Source organism: Phoenix dactylifera, unplaced genomic scaffold (genome assembly GCF_009389715.1).
Source record: "Phoenix dactylifera cultivar Barhee BC4 unplaced genomic scaffold, palm_55x_up_171113_PBpolish2nd_filt_p 000138F, whole genome shotgun sequence".
In the NCBI taxonomy this organism is placed as follows: domain Eukaryota; kingdom Viridiplantae; phylum Streptophyta; class Magnoliopsida; order Arecales; family Arecaceae; genus Phoenix; species Phoenix dactylifera.
The window spans coordinates 401,380-420,000 of NW_024067694.1; the positions used below are offsets into that span (position 1 = coordinate 401,380).

Sequence of the window (18,621 nt, forward strand, 5' to 3'; positions counted from 1 at the left end):
TTGGAGACAACAACCAAGGTCATATCATTGGTATTGGTAAAGTTCAAATCACCCCTTCTACTTTTATAGATAATGTTAGATATGTTGATGGTCTTAAGCATAACTTGTTAAGCATTAGTCAATTATGTGATATAGGATATGATGTTATATTTAAACCATCACTATGCATTATAACAAATCCTAATGATAATAGTTTAGTTTTTAAAGGAATTAGACGTGGAAATGTATATGTTGTAGACCTAGAAGATCTTGCAAAACATAACCAATGTCTAGTTGTAAATGAAACTAAAGATAATGATGCTAGTTGGTTATGGCACCGTAAGTTAGGTCATGCAAGCATGGACACAATAACTAAACTAGTTAAAAGAGACTCCGTGATAGGTTTGCCAAAATTAAAATTTGAAAAGAACAAAATATGTGAAGCATGTCAATTTGGCAAACAATCTAGGAACTCTTTTAAATCCATAAAATGTGTCTCTACTTCTAGGCCTCTAGAATTACTACACATGGACCTATTTGGTCCAACTAGAACAACAAGCCTAGGTGGAAATAAATATGGTCTAGTTATAGTAGAAGATTACTCTAGGTACACATGGGTCATGTTTCTAGCACATAAGGATCAAGCATTTTCTGTTTTTAAGAAGTTCCATAAGGAAGTAACAAATGCTAGAGAGTCTTCAGTCATAGCCATTAGAAGTGACCATGGTACCGAATTCGAAAATCAATCATTTGATGAATTTTGTAGTAAAAAGGGGATAACCCATAATTTCTCAGCACCTAGGACACCACAACAAAATGGAGTTGTGGAAAGGAAGAATAGAACACTAGAGGAAATGGCTAGAACTATGTTATGTGAAAGTAACCTCCCTAAGTACTTTTAGGGAGAAGCCATTAATACCTCTTGTCACATATTAAATAGAGTTCTATTGAGACCCATTATAAAGATAACACCTTATGAACTGTGGAAAAACAGAAAACCAAAGGTTAATTATTTTCATGTTTTTGGATGTAGGTGTTTTGTGCATAATAATGGGAAAGATAATCTAGGAAAATTTGACCCTAAATCTGATGAAGGAATATTCTTAGGTTATTCTACAACTAGTAAAGCCTATAGAGTATTTAATAAAAGAACCTTAGTCATAGAAGAATCTATACATGTAGTATTTGATGACTCTAGTGACATCTCCTCTAGTAAGAAAGTTAATTTTGATGATGATGTTGAAATACTTGAGAAAAAGATAGATGAGATGGGATTACAAGATGATAATCAAAAGTTGATTGAAGGAGAATCATCAAGCCAAGAGGCTATTGTGGATCATGGGCTAACAAAAGCTTGGAGGTATGCTCACGGGCATCCTAAGGAACTCATTCTAGATGATCCATCTCAACCGGTTAGGACTAGAGCTTCACTTAGAAATCTAAATAACCATCTAGCTTTTGTTTCACACTTTGAGCCCAAACATATAGAAGAAGCCGAAAATGATGTAAATTGGATAAATGCAATGCAAGAAGAACTAAACCAATTTACTAGAAACAAAGTGTGGGATCTAGTAGAGAGACCTTCTAAATATCCAATTATAGGTACAAAATGGATATATAAAAATAAGCTAGATGAAAATGGAATTGTTATAAGGAATAAGGCTAGACTAGTGGCAAAGGGTTATAATCAAGAAGAAGGCATAGATTTTGATGAAACCTTTGCTCCCGTAGCGAGACTTGAGGCTATTAGACTATTATTAGCATATGCATGCTCTAAGGATTTCAAACTATTTCAAATGGATGTAAAAAGTGCATTTTTAAATGGGTATATTAATGAGGAAGTGTATGTAGAACAACCTCCTGGTTTTGAAAATCATCAATACCCTAATCATGTGTATAAACTGAACAAAGCACTTTATGGATTAAAACAAGCACCTAGAGCATGGTATGAGAGACTTAGTAAATTTCTATTAGAACATGAATTCTCTAGGGGAAATGTAGACACAACATTATTTCTGAAAAAGGAAAATAAGGAGATGCTATTAGTACAGATTTATGTTGATGATATCATTTTCGGTGCTACTAACAATCGTCTCTGCGAAGAGTTTGCTGATTTGATGCAGAGTGAGTTTGAGATGAGCATGATGGGAGAGCTGAACTACTTCCTCGGGCTTCAAATCAAACAATCTGAAGGAGGCATCTTCATCAATCAAGCAAAATATGTCAAGGAGATGCTCAAGAAGTTTGATATGGAAGGAAACAAATCAATCAGCACCCCCATGAGCTCATCATGCAAATTAGATCAAGATGAATCAGGTAAATCTGTAGATCAAAAACTTTATAGAGGTATGATAGGATCTTTACTATATCTTACTGCAAGTAGACCTGATATTATGTTTAGTGTTTGCATGTGTGCTAGATATCAGGCTAATCCTAAAGAATCACACCTAGCTGCAGTTAAGAGAATTTTTAAATACTTAATAGGAACTAAGAACATAGGGCTATGGTACTCTAAAGAATCTAGCCTAAACTTAATAGGGTACACAGATTCAGACTTTGCTGGATGTAAGCTTGATAGAAAAAGTACCAGCGGGTCGTGTCAGTTTCTAGGAGAAAACCTAATCTCATGGTTTAGCAAGAAACAAAACTCGGTTGCATTATCCACTGCAGAAGCTGAATATGTGGCAGCCGGGAGTTGTTGTGCTCAAATCTTGTGGATTAAACAACAATTAGAAGATTATGGCATTAAACAAGATAAAATCCCCATTAATTGTGATAATACAAGTGCCATAAATCTAACTAAAAATCCAATTCAACATTCAAGAACTAAACACATTGAGATAAGACATCACTTCATAAGAGATCATGTATTGAATGGTGATGTGTCACTCCAATTTATTTGTACTGATAATCAATTAGCAGATATTTTTACAAAACCCCTAAGTGAAGAGAGGTTTAGCGTGCTTAGGAGGGGATTAGGAGTGATTGATCCATCCTAGTGGGAGTTTCCACTAGATTAATTGATTTTGATGATTAGAATGCGGTTAAAATAGAGTTTACATTCAATGATCATCAAATCAGATCCCAATTAGGTGATTTTTCCTCATTTGGCACGGTTATAGCATGACTTTTAGGTGCGTGCCAAGGTTAGAGACGACTCGAGTAAGTTTCAGAGCCGGCTCCTAAGGGGGAGTCGACTCGCGCATTTGCGGGAGTCGACTCGCAAAGATGGCAGCTGAGGGGGAGTCGACTCGCACATTGTCGGGAGTCGACTCGAAGTCTACAGGCGCATAAGGAGAGTCGACTCGCGCATATTCTGGAGTCGACTCGAGGTCGAGTCGACTCGCGACTCAGGGGAGTCGACTCGCAGTCGGGATCCGACTTTTTAACCCTAGGTTTGTCGTTTCGCAAACATTTTTCTTTCAAGCCACCACTGTTCAAAAAGCCCTAGAGCCGACTCCTAGGTCTTCCCCGATCGTCTCCAACCTCTGTTCGGTCGATTTTTCACCGGTTCTTAGGGTTTTCGTCCGTTCCTAGGTCGTCTCCGGTCCGTCCCGAGTCTCCTCCGTCGACCTTTCTTCGTCCTTTAGGTGTTTCTTCCCGTTTAGGTCAAGATGCCTCGTAAGACCGTGGTTAGGAAGAGGTCCCGTCCCGAGGCCGGTCCCGAGCGGCGCTCCAAGGCGCGGCACGATCCCGCGAGGCAACCACCTCCGGCTCGTTCCCCGCCTAGGGCGGTTACCGCGAGGCCATTGGCCGGGAAGGTCGTCTCCACCGGGAGGTATGTCGATTTCGACTTCCTCTCCCGGGAAGGGTTCACCATAGGTGATAGGCTTAGAGCCCAGGGCTTAAAGTTCTTCCTTACATTGGACCTCCCCACATATCCAGGGCTCGTTAGAGAGTTTTACGGTACCGTCCATCGGGGAGATGGGGGTATCGAGAGCACAGTAGCCGGTGTCCCTGTGTTTGTCACGGAGGATCTTATTGGCCACATCCTCCACCTTCCACTAGTAGGGGTGGCTCCCGCACACCCTGAGAATAGAGTTGAGGCCCTTACGGTCGTCTTAGGGCATCCACCTCAGTCCCCCCTAGACGAGGTATCTGCTAGCTCACTTCCTGTTGAAGTGAGAATCCTTTTGAGTATTCTGTCCAGGTCTGTCTTTCCTAAGACAGGAAGATTTGATTTTGTAAATGAGAGGGACCTAGCTATTATGTCTTACATTCTTCAGGACACCCCGGTCAACTTCCCCAAACTCATATATAGGTATATGTGTGAGCCCCTAGATAGACCTAGGCTCACCCTCCCATACGGCATGATTTTTACTCTTCTCTTTAGGGAGTACGAGATTTCCATTCCTGAGAGGGAACCCTCTCGTGCATTGCGATGGACAGATCGCTTGTGTACGGGGACCATGCACAGGATGGGGTTTCGGAAGAGAGAGGGGGTATGGGTTAGGAAGTCTACCCTCACCGCTCAGACCACCAGACCTTCACCCAGTCCTGAGCCCGATTCAGACTACCCAGACCTTCCAGACCATCCAGACCTTCCATCCACTCCTCCTGCTCCTACCACCTCCGCCGGACCTTCCTCCTCGGCACCACCCTCTATGGCGGTCCGGATTGATCCTGAGCAGCTCCGAGAGCTGCGACAGGAGATAGTCAGAGAGGTGAGGGATGAGCTGCTTCGGGAGCTCCGAGGTGCGGTGCCTGCTCCCACTCCTGCACCCGTATCTTCTCAGTTGGTCCCTTCCTTGACAGCCGTGACTGACATGACGGCTCATGTACGGGAAGAGATCTACAATGTCCGGAGTTTGGTCCAGGCCCAGTTCCACAGCATGAGTGAGGTCACGAGCTCCACTCGACAGATGCGAGAGGAGATAGGTCGTGACATGCACACCACCACCGAGGGGGCCGAGCGCTTGGCGAATGTACTCATCGACAAGCTGGACGCACTTCAGACATCGGTGACTGGGCTTCAGGCGTCGGTGATAGAGCTCTCCACTACACATAGCAGAGCCACCATGTCTATCATCACACAGCTTGGCCATGTCACAGATGCAGTCACCCTCCTCATGGAGCAGAGCCGATTGAGAGGAGGAGCACCATCCTTGAGAGGAGGAGCCACATCCTCGAGAGGAGGAGCCACATCCTCCAGAGGAGGAGATGCATCATCGAGAGGGGGAGATACATCCTCGAGGGGGGGATCTTCATCCTCGAGGAGACCATAGATGTTCTTTTTGCTTTGTTTTGTATTGCTTTGCTTTACGTATTGTATGCTCAAATGTATTCACATTCATATCAATACAATGAGTAGACATCTTATCTTCATTTCTGTGCCATTTGATGATTGGTTGTGCCATTGATTGTGTGTGATTACCTCCTTTTTGGTATGATGACAAAAAGGGGGAGAAATATGTATACAATATGTAAAAGGGGAGAAATATGGATGACATATGTAAAAGAAATCAATGGAAATCAATAAAAAGACACACAAATTTGTTCTAAGTGGATTCGGTACCTCGAGGCTCATTATCTCTCTTTTGGGGCTCCTAATGGAGTAATCTCCAGAATCTATTCAAGGGATATTCAGAGATTAGCTGAATCCTACTCAAGAACAAATTGACAGATTTTTCCTCTAAAAACAAAAAATTCAGTTCAAAAACTTCAAAGCATTAAAAGGAAATTCAGAGAATCAAAACATAGTTGAATGCATATGTTGAGGGGGAGAATCTGAATTTTAATCAAGCTAAATCATTAATGACATATAAGCCAAACAATTGATTGCATAATATGAAGGCTTATATAATTCCAAATGAAAGGGGGAGCTTTAACTCCGAAATTTGCTGTTTCACTCCTTTCAAACTTGGATAAATTAAATTATCAGACATTTGAATTCATTTATGGATTTTATTTCATTATTTATTGAGCAAGTCATTTTACATATACTCAAAGTTTTGTCATCATCAAAAAGGGGGAGATTGTGGAGTGATTGATTAAAACCCCATTTGATTTTGATGAGCTCAAAGCATTTGAGTATATCTTGTGATTACTAATGAATTCAATTGAGTGTTTCAGTGAAAATCCTGTCCAAGTGTCTCTAGATTTGGTTCATAGTATTTTGGATAAGTTAAGAAGTCTGCTGAACCAAAGTCTGAGACTCGAGTCGACTCCCGAGTATCACGAGTCGACTCCAAGCGTATCAAGTTCACTGGCACGAGCTCGAGTCGACTCCAGACTAGTACGAGTCGACTCCGACTGAGAATAGAAAGAAGAACAGAAAGCCTCATCTCAGAACCTGTCAACGAGTCGACTCCTGAAGTGCGCGAGTCGACTCCAAAGTCGACTCCAGGGTAGTAAGAGTCGACTCCAAGAGGTACACAAAGAAAAGTCAGAGAGCAGTTTTCGAGTCTGAGATTCGAGTCGACTCCCAGACAAGCTTCACGTCAAAAGGCAGAAGACCAACTTTCGGAAACTGAGAGCCGAGTCGACTCCAAGGAAGTTCGAGTCGACTCCAAGACTGGATGAGCCAAAAGACAGAGAATCGGGAGTTCGGGCTCTGAGATTCGAGTCGACTCCAAGGACAGTCGAGTCGACTCGAGTGGACAAAATTCAAAATTGGATCCACGGACTTCAGTGGATGAGCCGACTCCAAAATTGCCAGGTCAGCTCCAGAAGTTGGCGAGTCGACTCCGGGTCAAGACGAGTCGACTCCCAGTCGTGACGGCAACTTTAATTCAAATTTGGAACAGTTGCTGAGTCGACTCCGGAAAAGCTTGAGTCGACTCCCGCTACAGCCGAGTCGACTCCTGATCGCGCGAGTCGACTCCAACCCACCAACGGTCATATCGTCAGGCTGCGCAGAGTGTGCAGAACGGGCAGAAAAAGCAGTGTAACGGCTAGTTTCCGTGGGGGTTGGCTTAAATAGCCACAGAAGACTGTAGCAAGGTAGAGAACAACCATTCCACTCCAAGCATTCAAGCTTTCAAGCTCTGCAACGTGCTCTTCAACGAAAAAGAGGAAGATCAGCATTTACTGCAACCAACTACATCTTCCCAGCAATTAAAGCCTCCTCCTCCTGCATTCAAGTCGACTACTCATTCGAGAGGAGACCTGAGTTCAAGAAGCCATTCCTCTACTTCAGCTTAAAAGCGTTTGAGGGCTTCTAAACTCCTCTTTTGATTATATTGTTTTACATCTGCTTTTGAGAAGCTTATTTTCCCTTCTTTCTATAACTTGTATTTACTTGGTTCAATCGGGGGATTGAATCAAGGAGATTAAGGTTGGTTGGTGAGCCAAGTTAAAAACCAACGTGTGTAAGGGTTTGATTGTGAGCCCGGGGAAAACAATCGGGGTTGGTTCTAGTCGGTGAGCCTGGAAAAACCGACCGAGTTCGTTGTGAGCTCGTAAAACAACAAGTTTGGTTGTGAGCTTGCAAAACAACCGGCTGTAATCCAAGGGGGTTATAGTGAATTCCCAAGAGAGACTTGGGGAGTGGACGTAGGAGCAAGGGGTAGCTCCGAACCACTATAAAACTCTGTGTTTGCATTGGATTGTCTCTCTTCTTCTTCCCCTCACATCACTCACAGCACTTAGCATTAATTAAATAACTTGCAACAGTTTTTAATTAATCAACCACATCGTTTTAATCATCTAAATTATTTTAAAACCCAATTCACCCCCCCCTCTTGGGTTGTCTATCTGGGCAACATAGTCCTAATCCAATTAGGACTTTAATTTGAATCCGAAGTCCTAATCCAATTAGGATTTCTAGGAATCCTATTCTAAGTGGAAATCCAAAATAGATTCAAAATCTTAATCTAATTAGGATTGTGGAAATCCTACTTCAAGTAGGAATCCCAGTCCTACTCCAAGTAGGACTCCCAGTCCTAATCCAATTAGGACTCTAGGAATCCCACTCTAAGTAGGATTTATGTTTTAAGTCCAATTAATCAATTCCCATTTCCTCTTCAACTTATTATCAATCGAATTGATTACTTGTGATTCATAATCACTTTTCAACCATCGGATCGGTCAATACTTCTAGTGTGTGTGATCCCATAGGTTCTATTCTGACTGGTAGTGAGATATATTGTGATCTCTATCTCAATATCATTGAAAACTCCTTTCAATGGGTTGGAATGATTCCAACTCTACTCATTAGGGTTTATCGATCATCGAGATAATCCCTGTGAGTCTCACCATCCACCAGTGACACCTAGCAGCATGTAGTGGCTATCCAGCAGAATGAAATGATGAACCTCTAGGTGCAGTTAATATGTGATACAGTCCTACTATCGTGGATTCCTACAGGACGGAGGTCATGGACAACTCGTCAAACCCCATCGTCTGTCGTATGTGAAGATTTATTCGACTTAAGTTCGAGAGTGGAAAACTCTTTCTCCACTGTGCATACTGCCCCGGCCGAGGTCTTACGAACTCAGTCTTATAAATCACATAGGATCTCTCCTTATCTATCAAGGTCGATAGATTCCTTATAGGTGCATACCCTACTCCTACAGTGAACCTACTGCAGCCAATCTACACTGCATGGACCCATATGGCTAGAGACCATGCATGTGTGCAGTCAAACTACAATAACCTTACTGTGAGTGGCCGAAGCACCGCAGGTCAAAGGACCAGTCACATTACTGCAACATCAAGCAAGTCACCGACGAGTGGATAGACATCCAAGTGACTTCTTGTCTTGGTCACGCTCAGTACCCTTGTTTCTAACAAGCACCTGCACTATTACTTCAGTGTCTCCACACCGTGGACTCGAGTCTCGTCCATCCATAGGGAAAGTAATGTGTGCACTGATCTCATCAGATCGATCACCGTCCTCGTGATGATCCATCGATCAGGAGCGTTTAGAAATTAATCACTAATGATACATGGCTCAAATTCTCAACTCTTGAGAATATGCATCATCATCTTATTAATTTTTTGGACGATTCATAAACACAATAACAATATGAATGAAAAAGATGCCTTTCATTTATTCAATAATAATAATGTCAAGTACAAATTGTGTCCCAGAATTAATAATGTGTCAGCCAAAATTGGCTTCTAGGGCATACATCTAACAATAGTATCAATGTATGTGGATTGGGATAATCCAAGCAATTTTCTAGATCTATCTCTATAAATCTTCATCCCTAGGATGTAAGTTGCTTCTCCCAAATCCTTCATGGCAAATTGAGATGATAGCCAAACCTTTATTCCTTGTAATGCAGGAATTCATTTCCGATTAGAAGAATGTCATCCACATACAAAACAAGAAATATAATAACTAAACCATTTGCGCATTTATAAATGCAAGGTTCCTCTTCATTCTTAATGAAGCCATACAATTTGATCACCTTATCAAATCGTATGTTCCAACTCCGTGTTGCTTGCATTAATCCATAAATGAATTTTTGAAGCTTGCACACCTTAGACTCATCTGTAGATATAAAACCTTCAGGTTGCATCATATACACCTCCTCTTTTAAATCTCCATTTAGAAAAGCGGTCTTTACACCCATTTGCCAGATTTCATAATCTAAGTGTGCTGCTATCGCAAGCATAATCCAAATGGATTTGAACATTGCCACAGAAGAAAATGTCTCGTCATAGTCAATACCATAACGCTGACGATATTCTTTGGCAACCAGACGGGTTTTATAGGTCTCTACCTTTCCATCTACGCCCCGTTTCTTTTTGAAAATCCACTTACACCCTATGGATTTAATCCCTTCGGGTGGGTCAACTAATGTCCATACATCATTGACCTTCATGGATTTCATTTCGGATTGCATGGCTCCAAGCCATGCATCAGAGTCATACCTCTGCATTGCATCCATATAGGTGATCGGATCCTCATCGTTTTCATCAAGTTCGATAGGATCCCCATTCCAGACCAAGAAATCATAGTATCTGTCCGGCTGACGTGGTACTCTACCTGATCGCCTTAATGGTGCATCTAAGATGGGTTCTGGATCTGATCTAATCAAATCCAACTCAATTGGTTTAATGGATGGTGTCGGATCTTCTACATGTTGAACTTCCCTAAGTTCAACATTAGAGCTATTAGTTCCTTCACTAAGAAATTCTTTCTCTAAGAAAACAGCTCTTTTGCTTACGAACAACTTTTGTTCTTCAGCAAGGTAGAAATAATATCTTTTAGTTTCTTTAGGGTAACCGACAAAGAAACATTTGTTAGACTTGGGTTCAAGTTTGTTTTTCTTCAAACATTTGACGTACGCCGGACACCTCCAAATCCTAAGATGAGAGAGTACCGATTTTCGTCCCGTCCACATCTCATGTGGTGTTTTATTCAATATGATTAAATCTTGTTTTTCCTTTTAGAAATCTACTTTATTTTGAAGCATGTTATCTTTAATTTTTGTATGATGATCTCTTTTGTTATAAAATATATATGGTGCTCCATTTTCTTAATTACTAACTTCTATGTTTTAAGCATCTTTAATGCTTATACGTACTTTATTTTTATTTTTTTTGAAGAATATGGATTTATTTGGAATCAATGATGGAGATTTGTGGCTAGCAGACAGTACAACAACACACACCATTCTCAAAAGTAAAGCATATTTTTTTCAGCTAAAACTAGCTCAAGCAAATATGAATACAATATCTGGTATTGCAAATCTAATTGAAGGCTCCGGAAGAGCCTGCATGGTGTTGCCTGGAGTAACAGTATTATCAATAAGCGATGCCTTGTTTTATAGTAGATCCCAAAGGAACCTACTAAGTTTTAGTGATATACGTAGAAATGGTTATCATATTGAGACCATAAATGAGAATGATAAAGAATATCTCTACATTACATCGCTTATCTCTGGCAAGAAGCATATGGCGGAAACATTGCCAACATTCTCCTCTGGATTATATTATACTTATATCAATCCAATAGAATCCAATGTTGTGATTAATCCGAAGTTAATCAATCCAAAGACTTTTGTTCTTTGGCATGACCGCTTAGGTCATCCAGGAGCAATAATGATGAGAAGAATTATTGAAAATTCATATGGACACCCATTAAAGAACCATAAGATTCTTTTATCAAATGAATTATCATGTGCTGTTTGTGCTCAAGGAAAATTGATTGCTAGGCCATCCCCAACTAAAATTGAGATTGAATCTCCTACGTTTTTAGAACGGATTCAAGGGGATATATGTGGGCCTATTATTCCATCATGTGGACCATTTCGATATTTTATGGTATTAATAGATGCCTCAACACGTTGGTCACATGTTAGTTTATTATCCACCCGTAACGTGACATTTGTGAGACTCCTTGCACAAATAATCTGGTTAAGAGCTCAATTTCCGGATTATACAATCAAGAAAATTCGTCTTGATAATGCAGGAGAGTTTACATCCCAAGCTTTTAATGATTATTGCATGTCAATTGGGATTACTGTTGAGCATCCTGTGGCCCACACGCATACACAAAATGGTCTGGCAGAATCTCTGATTAAACGCCTGCAGCTAATTGTTAGACCATTACTTATGCAAACAAAGTTGCCTAGTTCAGTTTGGGGACATGCTATATTACATGCTGCAGCACTAATTCGAACTAGGCTAACTGCTCATCATAAATACTCCCCATTATAGTTTGTTTCTGGCAAAGAACCAGATATATCCCATCTAAGAATTTTTGGTTGTGCAGTATACGTTCCAATTGCCCCACCACATCGCACAAAGATGGGTCCTCAAAGGAGACTGGAAATTTATATTGGATTTGAATCTCCGTCAATTATTAAATATCTTAAACCATTGACTGGAGATCTTTTTACAACATGTTTTGCTGATTGTCAATTTGTTGAAATAATATTCCCTGGATTAGGGGGAGAAAAACAAAAGCTGGAAAAATAGGAACTCTCATGGAATGCATCATCAATATCTCATTTTGATCATCGTACAAATCAGTCTGAACTGAAAGTTCAGAAAATTATTCATTTGCAAAAGGTTGCAAATCAATTACCAGATGTATTCACTGATGCTAAGAAAGTAACCAAGTCACATATACGAGCTGTAAATGCTCCTGCTCGAATTAAAGTTCCAAAGGAACAAACTACTAATACTTAGCAAATGAGTCTCTTGCACGCCAGAAGCGTGGTAGACCTCTTGGTTCCAAAGATAAAAATCCAAGAAAGAGACGGGAGCAAAATAAACAAGTTGGCACCACTTTAGTTCTTGATCCTCCTGAAGAGGCTATGGCACAAAAGCTTGTAGTAGATATAACTAAAGAAACAACTCCAGAAGAGTGTCAGGCGCTTGAAAATGATGAAAGAATTGCAAATATTGAGAATGAAGAAATCTCAATAAGTTATGTCACTACAGGAAAAAGATGGAACCGAAATAAAGTTATGGTTGATGAAATATTTGCATATGCAGTAGCTACTGATTTAATAAAAGAAAACGAGGATCTTGAACTGAAGTCCATTCAAGAATGTCGATATAGAAATGATTGGCCAAAATGGAAAGACGCAATCCAAGTCGAATTAAATTCGCTTGCAAAGCGAAATGTATTTGGACCTGTAGTCCAAACGCCTGAAAATGTACAACCTTTTGGCTACAAGTGGGTGTTTGTACAGAAAAGAAATCAAAATAATGAGGTTGTCAGATACAATGCACGACTTGTAGCACAAGGTTTTTCACAGAGATCTGGAATTGATTATGAGGAGACATATTCTCCTGTAATGGAGGCAACTACATTTAGGTTTTTAATTAGTTTGGCAATTTCTGAAGGACTTCATATGTGTCTTATGGACGTGGTCACAGCTTATTTATAAGGATCACTTGATAATGATATTTATATGAAAGTCCCTGAAGGACTGAAAATGCCTGAAGCATGTAGTTCAAAACCTCTGAAAATGTATTCAATCAAGTTACAAAAATCTTTGTATGGATTAAAGCAATCTGGACGAATGTGGTATAATCATCTTAGTACATACCTCCTGAAGGAACGATATGTTAACAAAGCTATTAGCCCATGTGTTTTTATAAAGAAATCAAAATCTAGATTTGTTATTATTGCAGTGTATGTTGATGATCTTAACATCATCGGGACTCCTGAAGAGCTTGCAGAAGCAGTCATATACTTAAATAGAGAATTTGAGATGAAAGTTCTTGGAAAGACAAAATTTTGTCTCGGCCTGCAGATCAAGCATTTATCAGATGGAATATTTGTTCATCAATCTAATTACATAGGAAAGGTGTTAAAACGTTTTTATATGGATAAAGCTCATCCATTGAGTGCCCCAATGGTTGTTCAATCCTGTGATATAAAGGACCTTTTTCGTCCTCGAGAAGATAACGAAGAGATTCTTGGCCCTGAAGTGCCGTATCTCCGTGCAATTGGTGCACTAATGTATCTTGCTAACTACACGCGATCGGACATAGCTTTTTCTATTAATTTATTAGCAAAATATAGTTCGGCACCAACACGGAGACATTGGAATGGTGTTAAACACATATTTCATTATCTTCGAGGAACAACTGATTTGGGATTATTATATTCAAAGCAACCAAAACTGGAACTAGTTGGATATGCAGCTGTTAGCATCCCTCGCACGTTGCAGAAAATTTCAGAAAATTCAATGCACAGCGGAAAGGCATGCATGAGATCCCGTTCATCGCATGAACATATTTTTAAAACTTCATTTGTAGATAGATTAGGATTAAATCTTTTAAACCATTTTATATCATTAGGAAGATCAGATCTTCATTTTGTGCGGGTAGATGATCACCGCAAATCTGATATTCATGGATTTGATGGAAGGTTCGCTTGAAGCCGCACATGCGTCCGACCTCTACGGGTATCCACATGAAGTAATGAACCGATCAAAGCTCTCGTATCTTCCTAGGGTGCTAGCTCCCTTGCAGAGATGTCTTTCGATAGCTGAGATCCTCTCCTTTGAATCAACTTTTGATTGCCTTGAGAGGAGGAAGAAGAAGGAAGAACCAAGGAAGAAGATCTAAAGGTCTCTTCGCAGCCTTTTTCTTTTTCCTTGTTTTGGAACCAAGAGGAAGAAGGAGGAGGGCCGCCAAGGCTCTTCTTTTTCTTCTCTTGCTTGCGGCTCAAAGGAGGAAGAGAGGAGGAGGTCTTCACGGCTGAAAGGAGAGGGATTTTTCATCATCACAGCAGCCCCTTTTCACCCTCTTTTATGGCATGTGAGGATAGAGAGGAGCTCCTAAATTTTAGGAGCTCATCTTTATCCTTCCATTTTTCAAAATAGGAGGGGCGTATGCCCCTCCTTTTTCCCTCACACCATCAGTCAAGGGAGGGGCGTATGCCCCTCCCTCTTATCCTCTTTGGTCAACCCCACTTAATCAAATTAAGTGGGGATTGGGTTAGGTCTTGTGTTAGGTCCAATCCTATTCAAAATAGGATTAAGTGCACCCATTTCAATTTTCTCCAAATCCTAATCTAATTAGGATTTAATTGAACCATGACTCAATTGAACTCTTCAATCCTAATCCAATTAGGAGTCATTAGATTAATTAGATTAAAATTAATTAGGACTTAAGAACTTCTAATCTAATTAGGACTTATTAAATTTCAGCCCTAATCCAATTAGAACTTTAGAAATCCTACTCCAAGTAGGACTCCAATTTAATTTGAAATTCTAATCCAATTAAGACTCCAAGAATCCTACTCCAAGTAGGACTCGTGATCAAGTTCAATTAATTAAATCCAATTAATTAAATTAAATTGCAATCCAATTACAATTATTCCTTCTTTAACTCACTAACTCTTAGCGGGTTAACCAATTATCAATCAAATTGATTATTTGTGATTCCTAATCACAATTCAACCATCGGATTGGTCAATACCTCTAATGTGTATGATCCCATAGATTCTATTCTGTCTGGTAGTGAGATATATTGCGATCTCTGTCATAATATCATTGAAAACTTCTTTCAATGGGTTGAAACAATTCCAACTCAACTCACCAGGGATCATCGACCATCAAGATGGTCCCTGTGAGTCTCACCATCCATCAGTGACACTTAGCAGCATGTAGTGGCTACCCAGCGGAATGGAATGATGAACCTCTAGGTGCAGTTATCGTATGATACAATCCTTCTATCGTGGATCCCTACAGACCGGATGTCATGGATAACTCGTCAAACCCCGTCGTCTGTCATATGTCTAAATTTATTCGACTTGAGTTCGAGAGTGGAAAACTCTTTCTCCACTGTATGTATTGCCCTGGCCAAGGTCTTACGAACTCAGTCATATAAATCACATAGGATCACTCCTTATCTATCAAGATCAATAGATTCCATGTAGGTGCATACCCTACTCCTATAGTGAACCTACTGCAGCCAATCTACACTACAAGGACCCATATGACTAGAGACCATATATATGTGCAGTCAAACTACAATAACCTCACTGTGAGTAGCCGAAGCACCGTAGGTCAAAGGACCAGTCATACTACTGCAACATCAAGCAAGTCACTGACGAGTGGATAGACATCCAAGTGACTTCTTGTCTTGGTCACGCTCAGTACCCTTCTTGTCCTGCACTATCACTTCAATGTTCCTACACTGTGGACTCGAGTCTCGTCCATCTATAAGGAAAGCGATCTGTGCACTGATCTTATTGGATCAATCACCGTCCTCGTGATAATCCATTGATCAGAAGTATTTAGAAATTAATCATCAATGATCCATGACTCAAATTTTCAACTCTTGAGAATATGTATCATCATCTTATTAATTTCTTGGACGATTCATAGACACATAAACAATATGAATGAAACAGTTGCCCATTTATTATTCAATAATAATAAAGTCAAGTACAAAATTATATCCCAGAATTAATAATGTATCAGCCGGATTGGCTTCTAGGGCATACGTCTAACAATGCAGATGTTGGATATTTGTCTGACCCACATAAAGGGCGATCACAAACAGGATATTTATTCACATATGGTGGTACTGCTATATCTTGGCGATCTATAAAGCAAACTATCACTGCCACTTCTTCCAATCATGCCGAGATACTTGCGCTTTATGAAGTAAGTCGAGAATGTGTGTGGTTGAGATCTTTACTTCAACATATCTATGAAGAATGTAATCTTCCAACAATCAGCAAGAAGTCAACAATAATATACGAGGATAATACTGCATGTATTGCTCAAATAGAAAGAGGATATATTAAAGGTGATAGAACCAAGCACATCTTACCAAAATTCTTTTTCACACATGAACTCCAGAAGAAAGGTGAAATAGATGTTCGGCAGATTCGCTCAAGTGAAAATCTAGCAGACTTATTCACCAAAACATTGCCTGCAACAACATTTAAGAAACTAGTACAGAAGATTGGTATGTGTCAACTCAGAGCTATTTGTTGACATGCTCACATAAGGGGGAGGCTTATACGCATTGTACTCTTTTTTCCTTTGCCTAGGTTTTGTCCCATTGGGTTTTCCTAGCAAGGTTTTTAATGAGACAGTTTTAGAAGCGTATAATGAGAATATTGTACTCTTTTTCCTTCACTAGGATTTTTATCCCACAGGGTTTTTTCCTAGTAAGGTTTTAATGAGGCATATTCTTAAGAGATGAATATCCAAGGGGGAGTGTTATAAAATCTTGACTTTTCATCTTCACCTATAGATGGATATTCATCTGAATTCATCCATGACTATTCAACTTCTCATAACCCTCCAATTTCATCATTAATGATCAATTAATGTATTTATGGTCTTTAATCTTATGGCCTTTGATCTTTCTCCTTTGGCCTATAAATGGATGATATGTAGTCTTGTACCATGAGGGGAAAAAATCAAGAAAGAATAAAAGAGCCATTTGTATCTCATGCTCTCGTGTTTTCTTTCTCTTTATTTTCTATTGCTTTATTACCTTTTACTTATAGTTTTATACCATAAGGTGAAATATAAAACGTAAAAAGCCTTACTAAAAACCTTTTCGATTCTCTCTCCAGATAACGTTGAAGAGTGCTAGCGGCCATGCATCAACTTCCCTTCTTTTTTGATCAGTCATATGCTTCAGAGTGCTTGATGCAGCAGTAACTCTAGATTTATAATAATCTTGTGAAATATAATTCTTGTATTTTGGTGCAGCCCCCTCCTCCAAGATTGGCATATGTTATGGCACAAAAGGAGACAATCTGCCAACTCCAACAGAAATCATAGCCCTGCTAAAAGGTTGCAGCATCAAGAAACTGAGGCTCTACGACGCCAACCCTCAGCTGTTGGAAGCAGTGGCAGCCATTATAAAGCCGCCGGACGTGCTGGAGCTGGCCATCGCCGCGAGGAATGAGGAGCTGGCCGATCTCGCTGCAAGCCCGGATGCCGCCATTGATTGGGTTGGCATGAACATTCTCCCCTTCAGGACCCCAGTGCTTTCCTTCCAAGACATTTTGGTCGGCAGTGAGGTGGCTCCCGGAGAAAACGCCCGCTACATCGTCGCCGCCATGCAAAACCTACGTTCCGCTCTCCGACACGCCAACATGACCGAGAGCACGGTCTCGACCGTCGTCTCTTTCTCGGTGCTTCAGAACACCTTCCCTCCTTCCCAGGCCACATTCACCCCAGAAGCCAATGAAATCATGAAGGACTTCGTGAGTTTCCAGCTGAGCTTGCCCTCAGGCATCAGAGGCTATATATACATCAACATATACCCTTACTTTTCTCATGCTGCCGACCCGGAACATATCTCTTTGGATCATGCGTTGTTCCAAGGGAAGGCTCCGATGCTCAAGGATGGCAACCTGACCTACTGGAATCTCTTCGACGCAATGTATGATGCCTTCCTGTGGGCTTTGGAGAAGGTTGGTGGAGCCGAGTTGACGGTGATGGTAGGGGAGAGTGGCTGGCCGTCTGCAGGCAATGGTGCGTCGACGACCCCGGAGCTCGCCAGCACCTACCTTACCAATTTCTACAACCACATCAGCGAAGCTGGGACTCCCAAGCTTCCCCCAAAGGTGGGCTTTGAAGGAGCTTATGTGTATGCGCTCTATGACGAGAACCTGAAGCCTGCAGGAGTGGAGCAGCACTTCGGTTTGTTTTATCCCAATATGAAACCTGTGTACACCCCTAACCCAATGTGTCATATTAATTAGGTGTCCGTGACTGGTTGGTCCGTGATTTCAATATCAGTGCTAGTCCGTATGGAGTCATAGTCGCATAGAACTGCACGGAGCACCTCACCATTTTGCTTCCTTTTTTTTTTCCTCCGAAAACGGAAGTTTCAAATAAAAAAATACATCATAAAGAGCGGTAGGCAACTCTGCCTCTTCCTTCTATATAGGTGGTCCATCATAAAGAGCGGTAGGCAACTCTGCCTCTTCCTTCTATATATAGATGGTTCCCTGAGTGGTTAGCAATAAAAGAAGTTATCTAATCTGCTGCTCCGTTAGCCTCTCTAAACACATGCTTCGCCTGAAGCACCAACCCATCAAAAACCATGTCCCGAATGTCTCTCAACAATGAATGGTAATTGCTGAGCCCCCTATAAGCCTGCCGGATCTACCCAATGACCGTCACAAAGTCACCCTTCAGGAGGACGTCTGGTGTGCTGTCGCAGGCAACCAAAAATAAAACCTATACTCCTAAAAATATATGTAGTAGTGCGAGTAAGGATCGTTCTCACGGAATGTATCTAGCC

At 40.7% G+C, this 18,621-nt stretch overlaps 1 protein-coding gene across 1 annotated transcript in view; it reads left to right on the forward strand.

Moving 5' to 3' along the window:
• LOC103717383 (glucan endo-1,3-beta-glucosidase-like) overlaps positions 1-18,259 on the forward strand; it is a 46,033-nt gene extending 27,774 nt beyond the window's left edge. The window contains exon 3 of the mRNA XM_039116761.1: positions 17,076-18,259. Within this exon, the coding sequence (XP_038972689.1) occupies positions 17,076-18,076 (1,001 nt within the window). The 3' untranslated portion in view covers positions 18,077-18,259. The remainder of the gene's footprint in view (positions 1-17,075) is intronic.
• Positions 18,260-18,621: the final 362 nt, after the last annotated feature.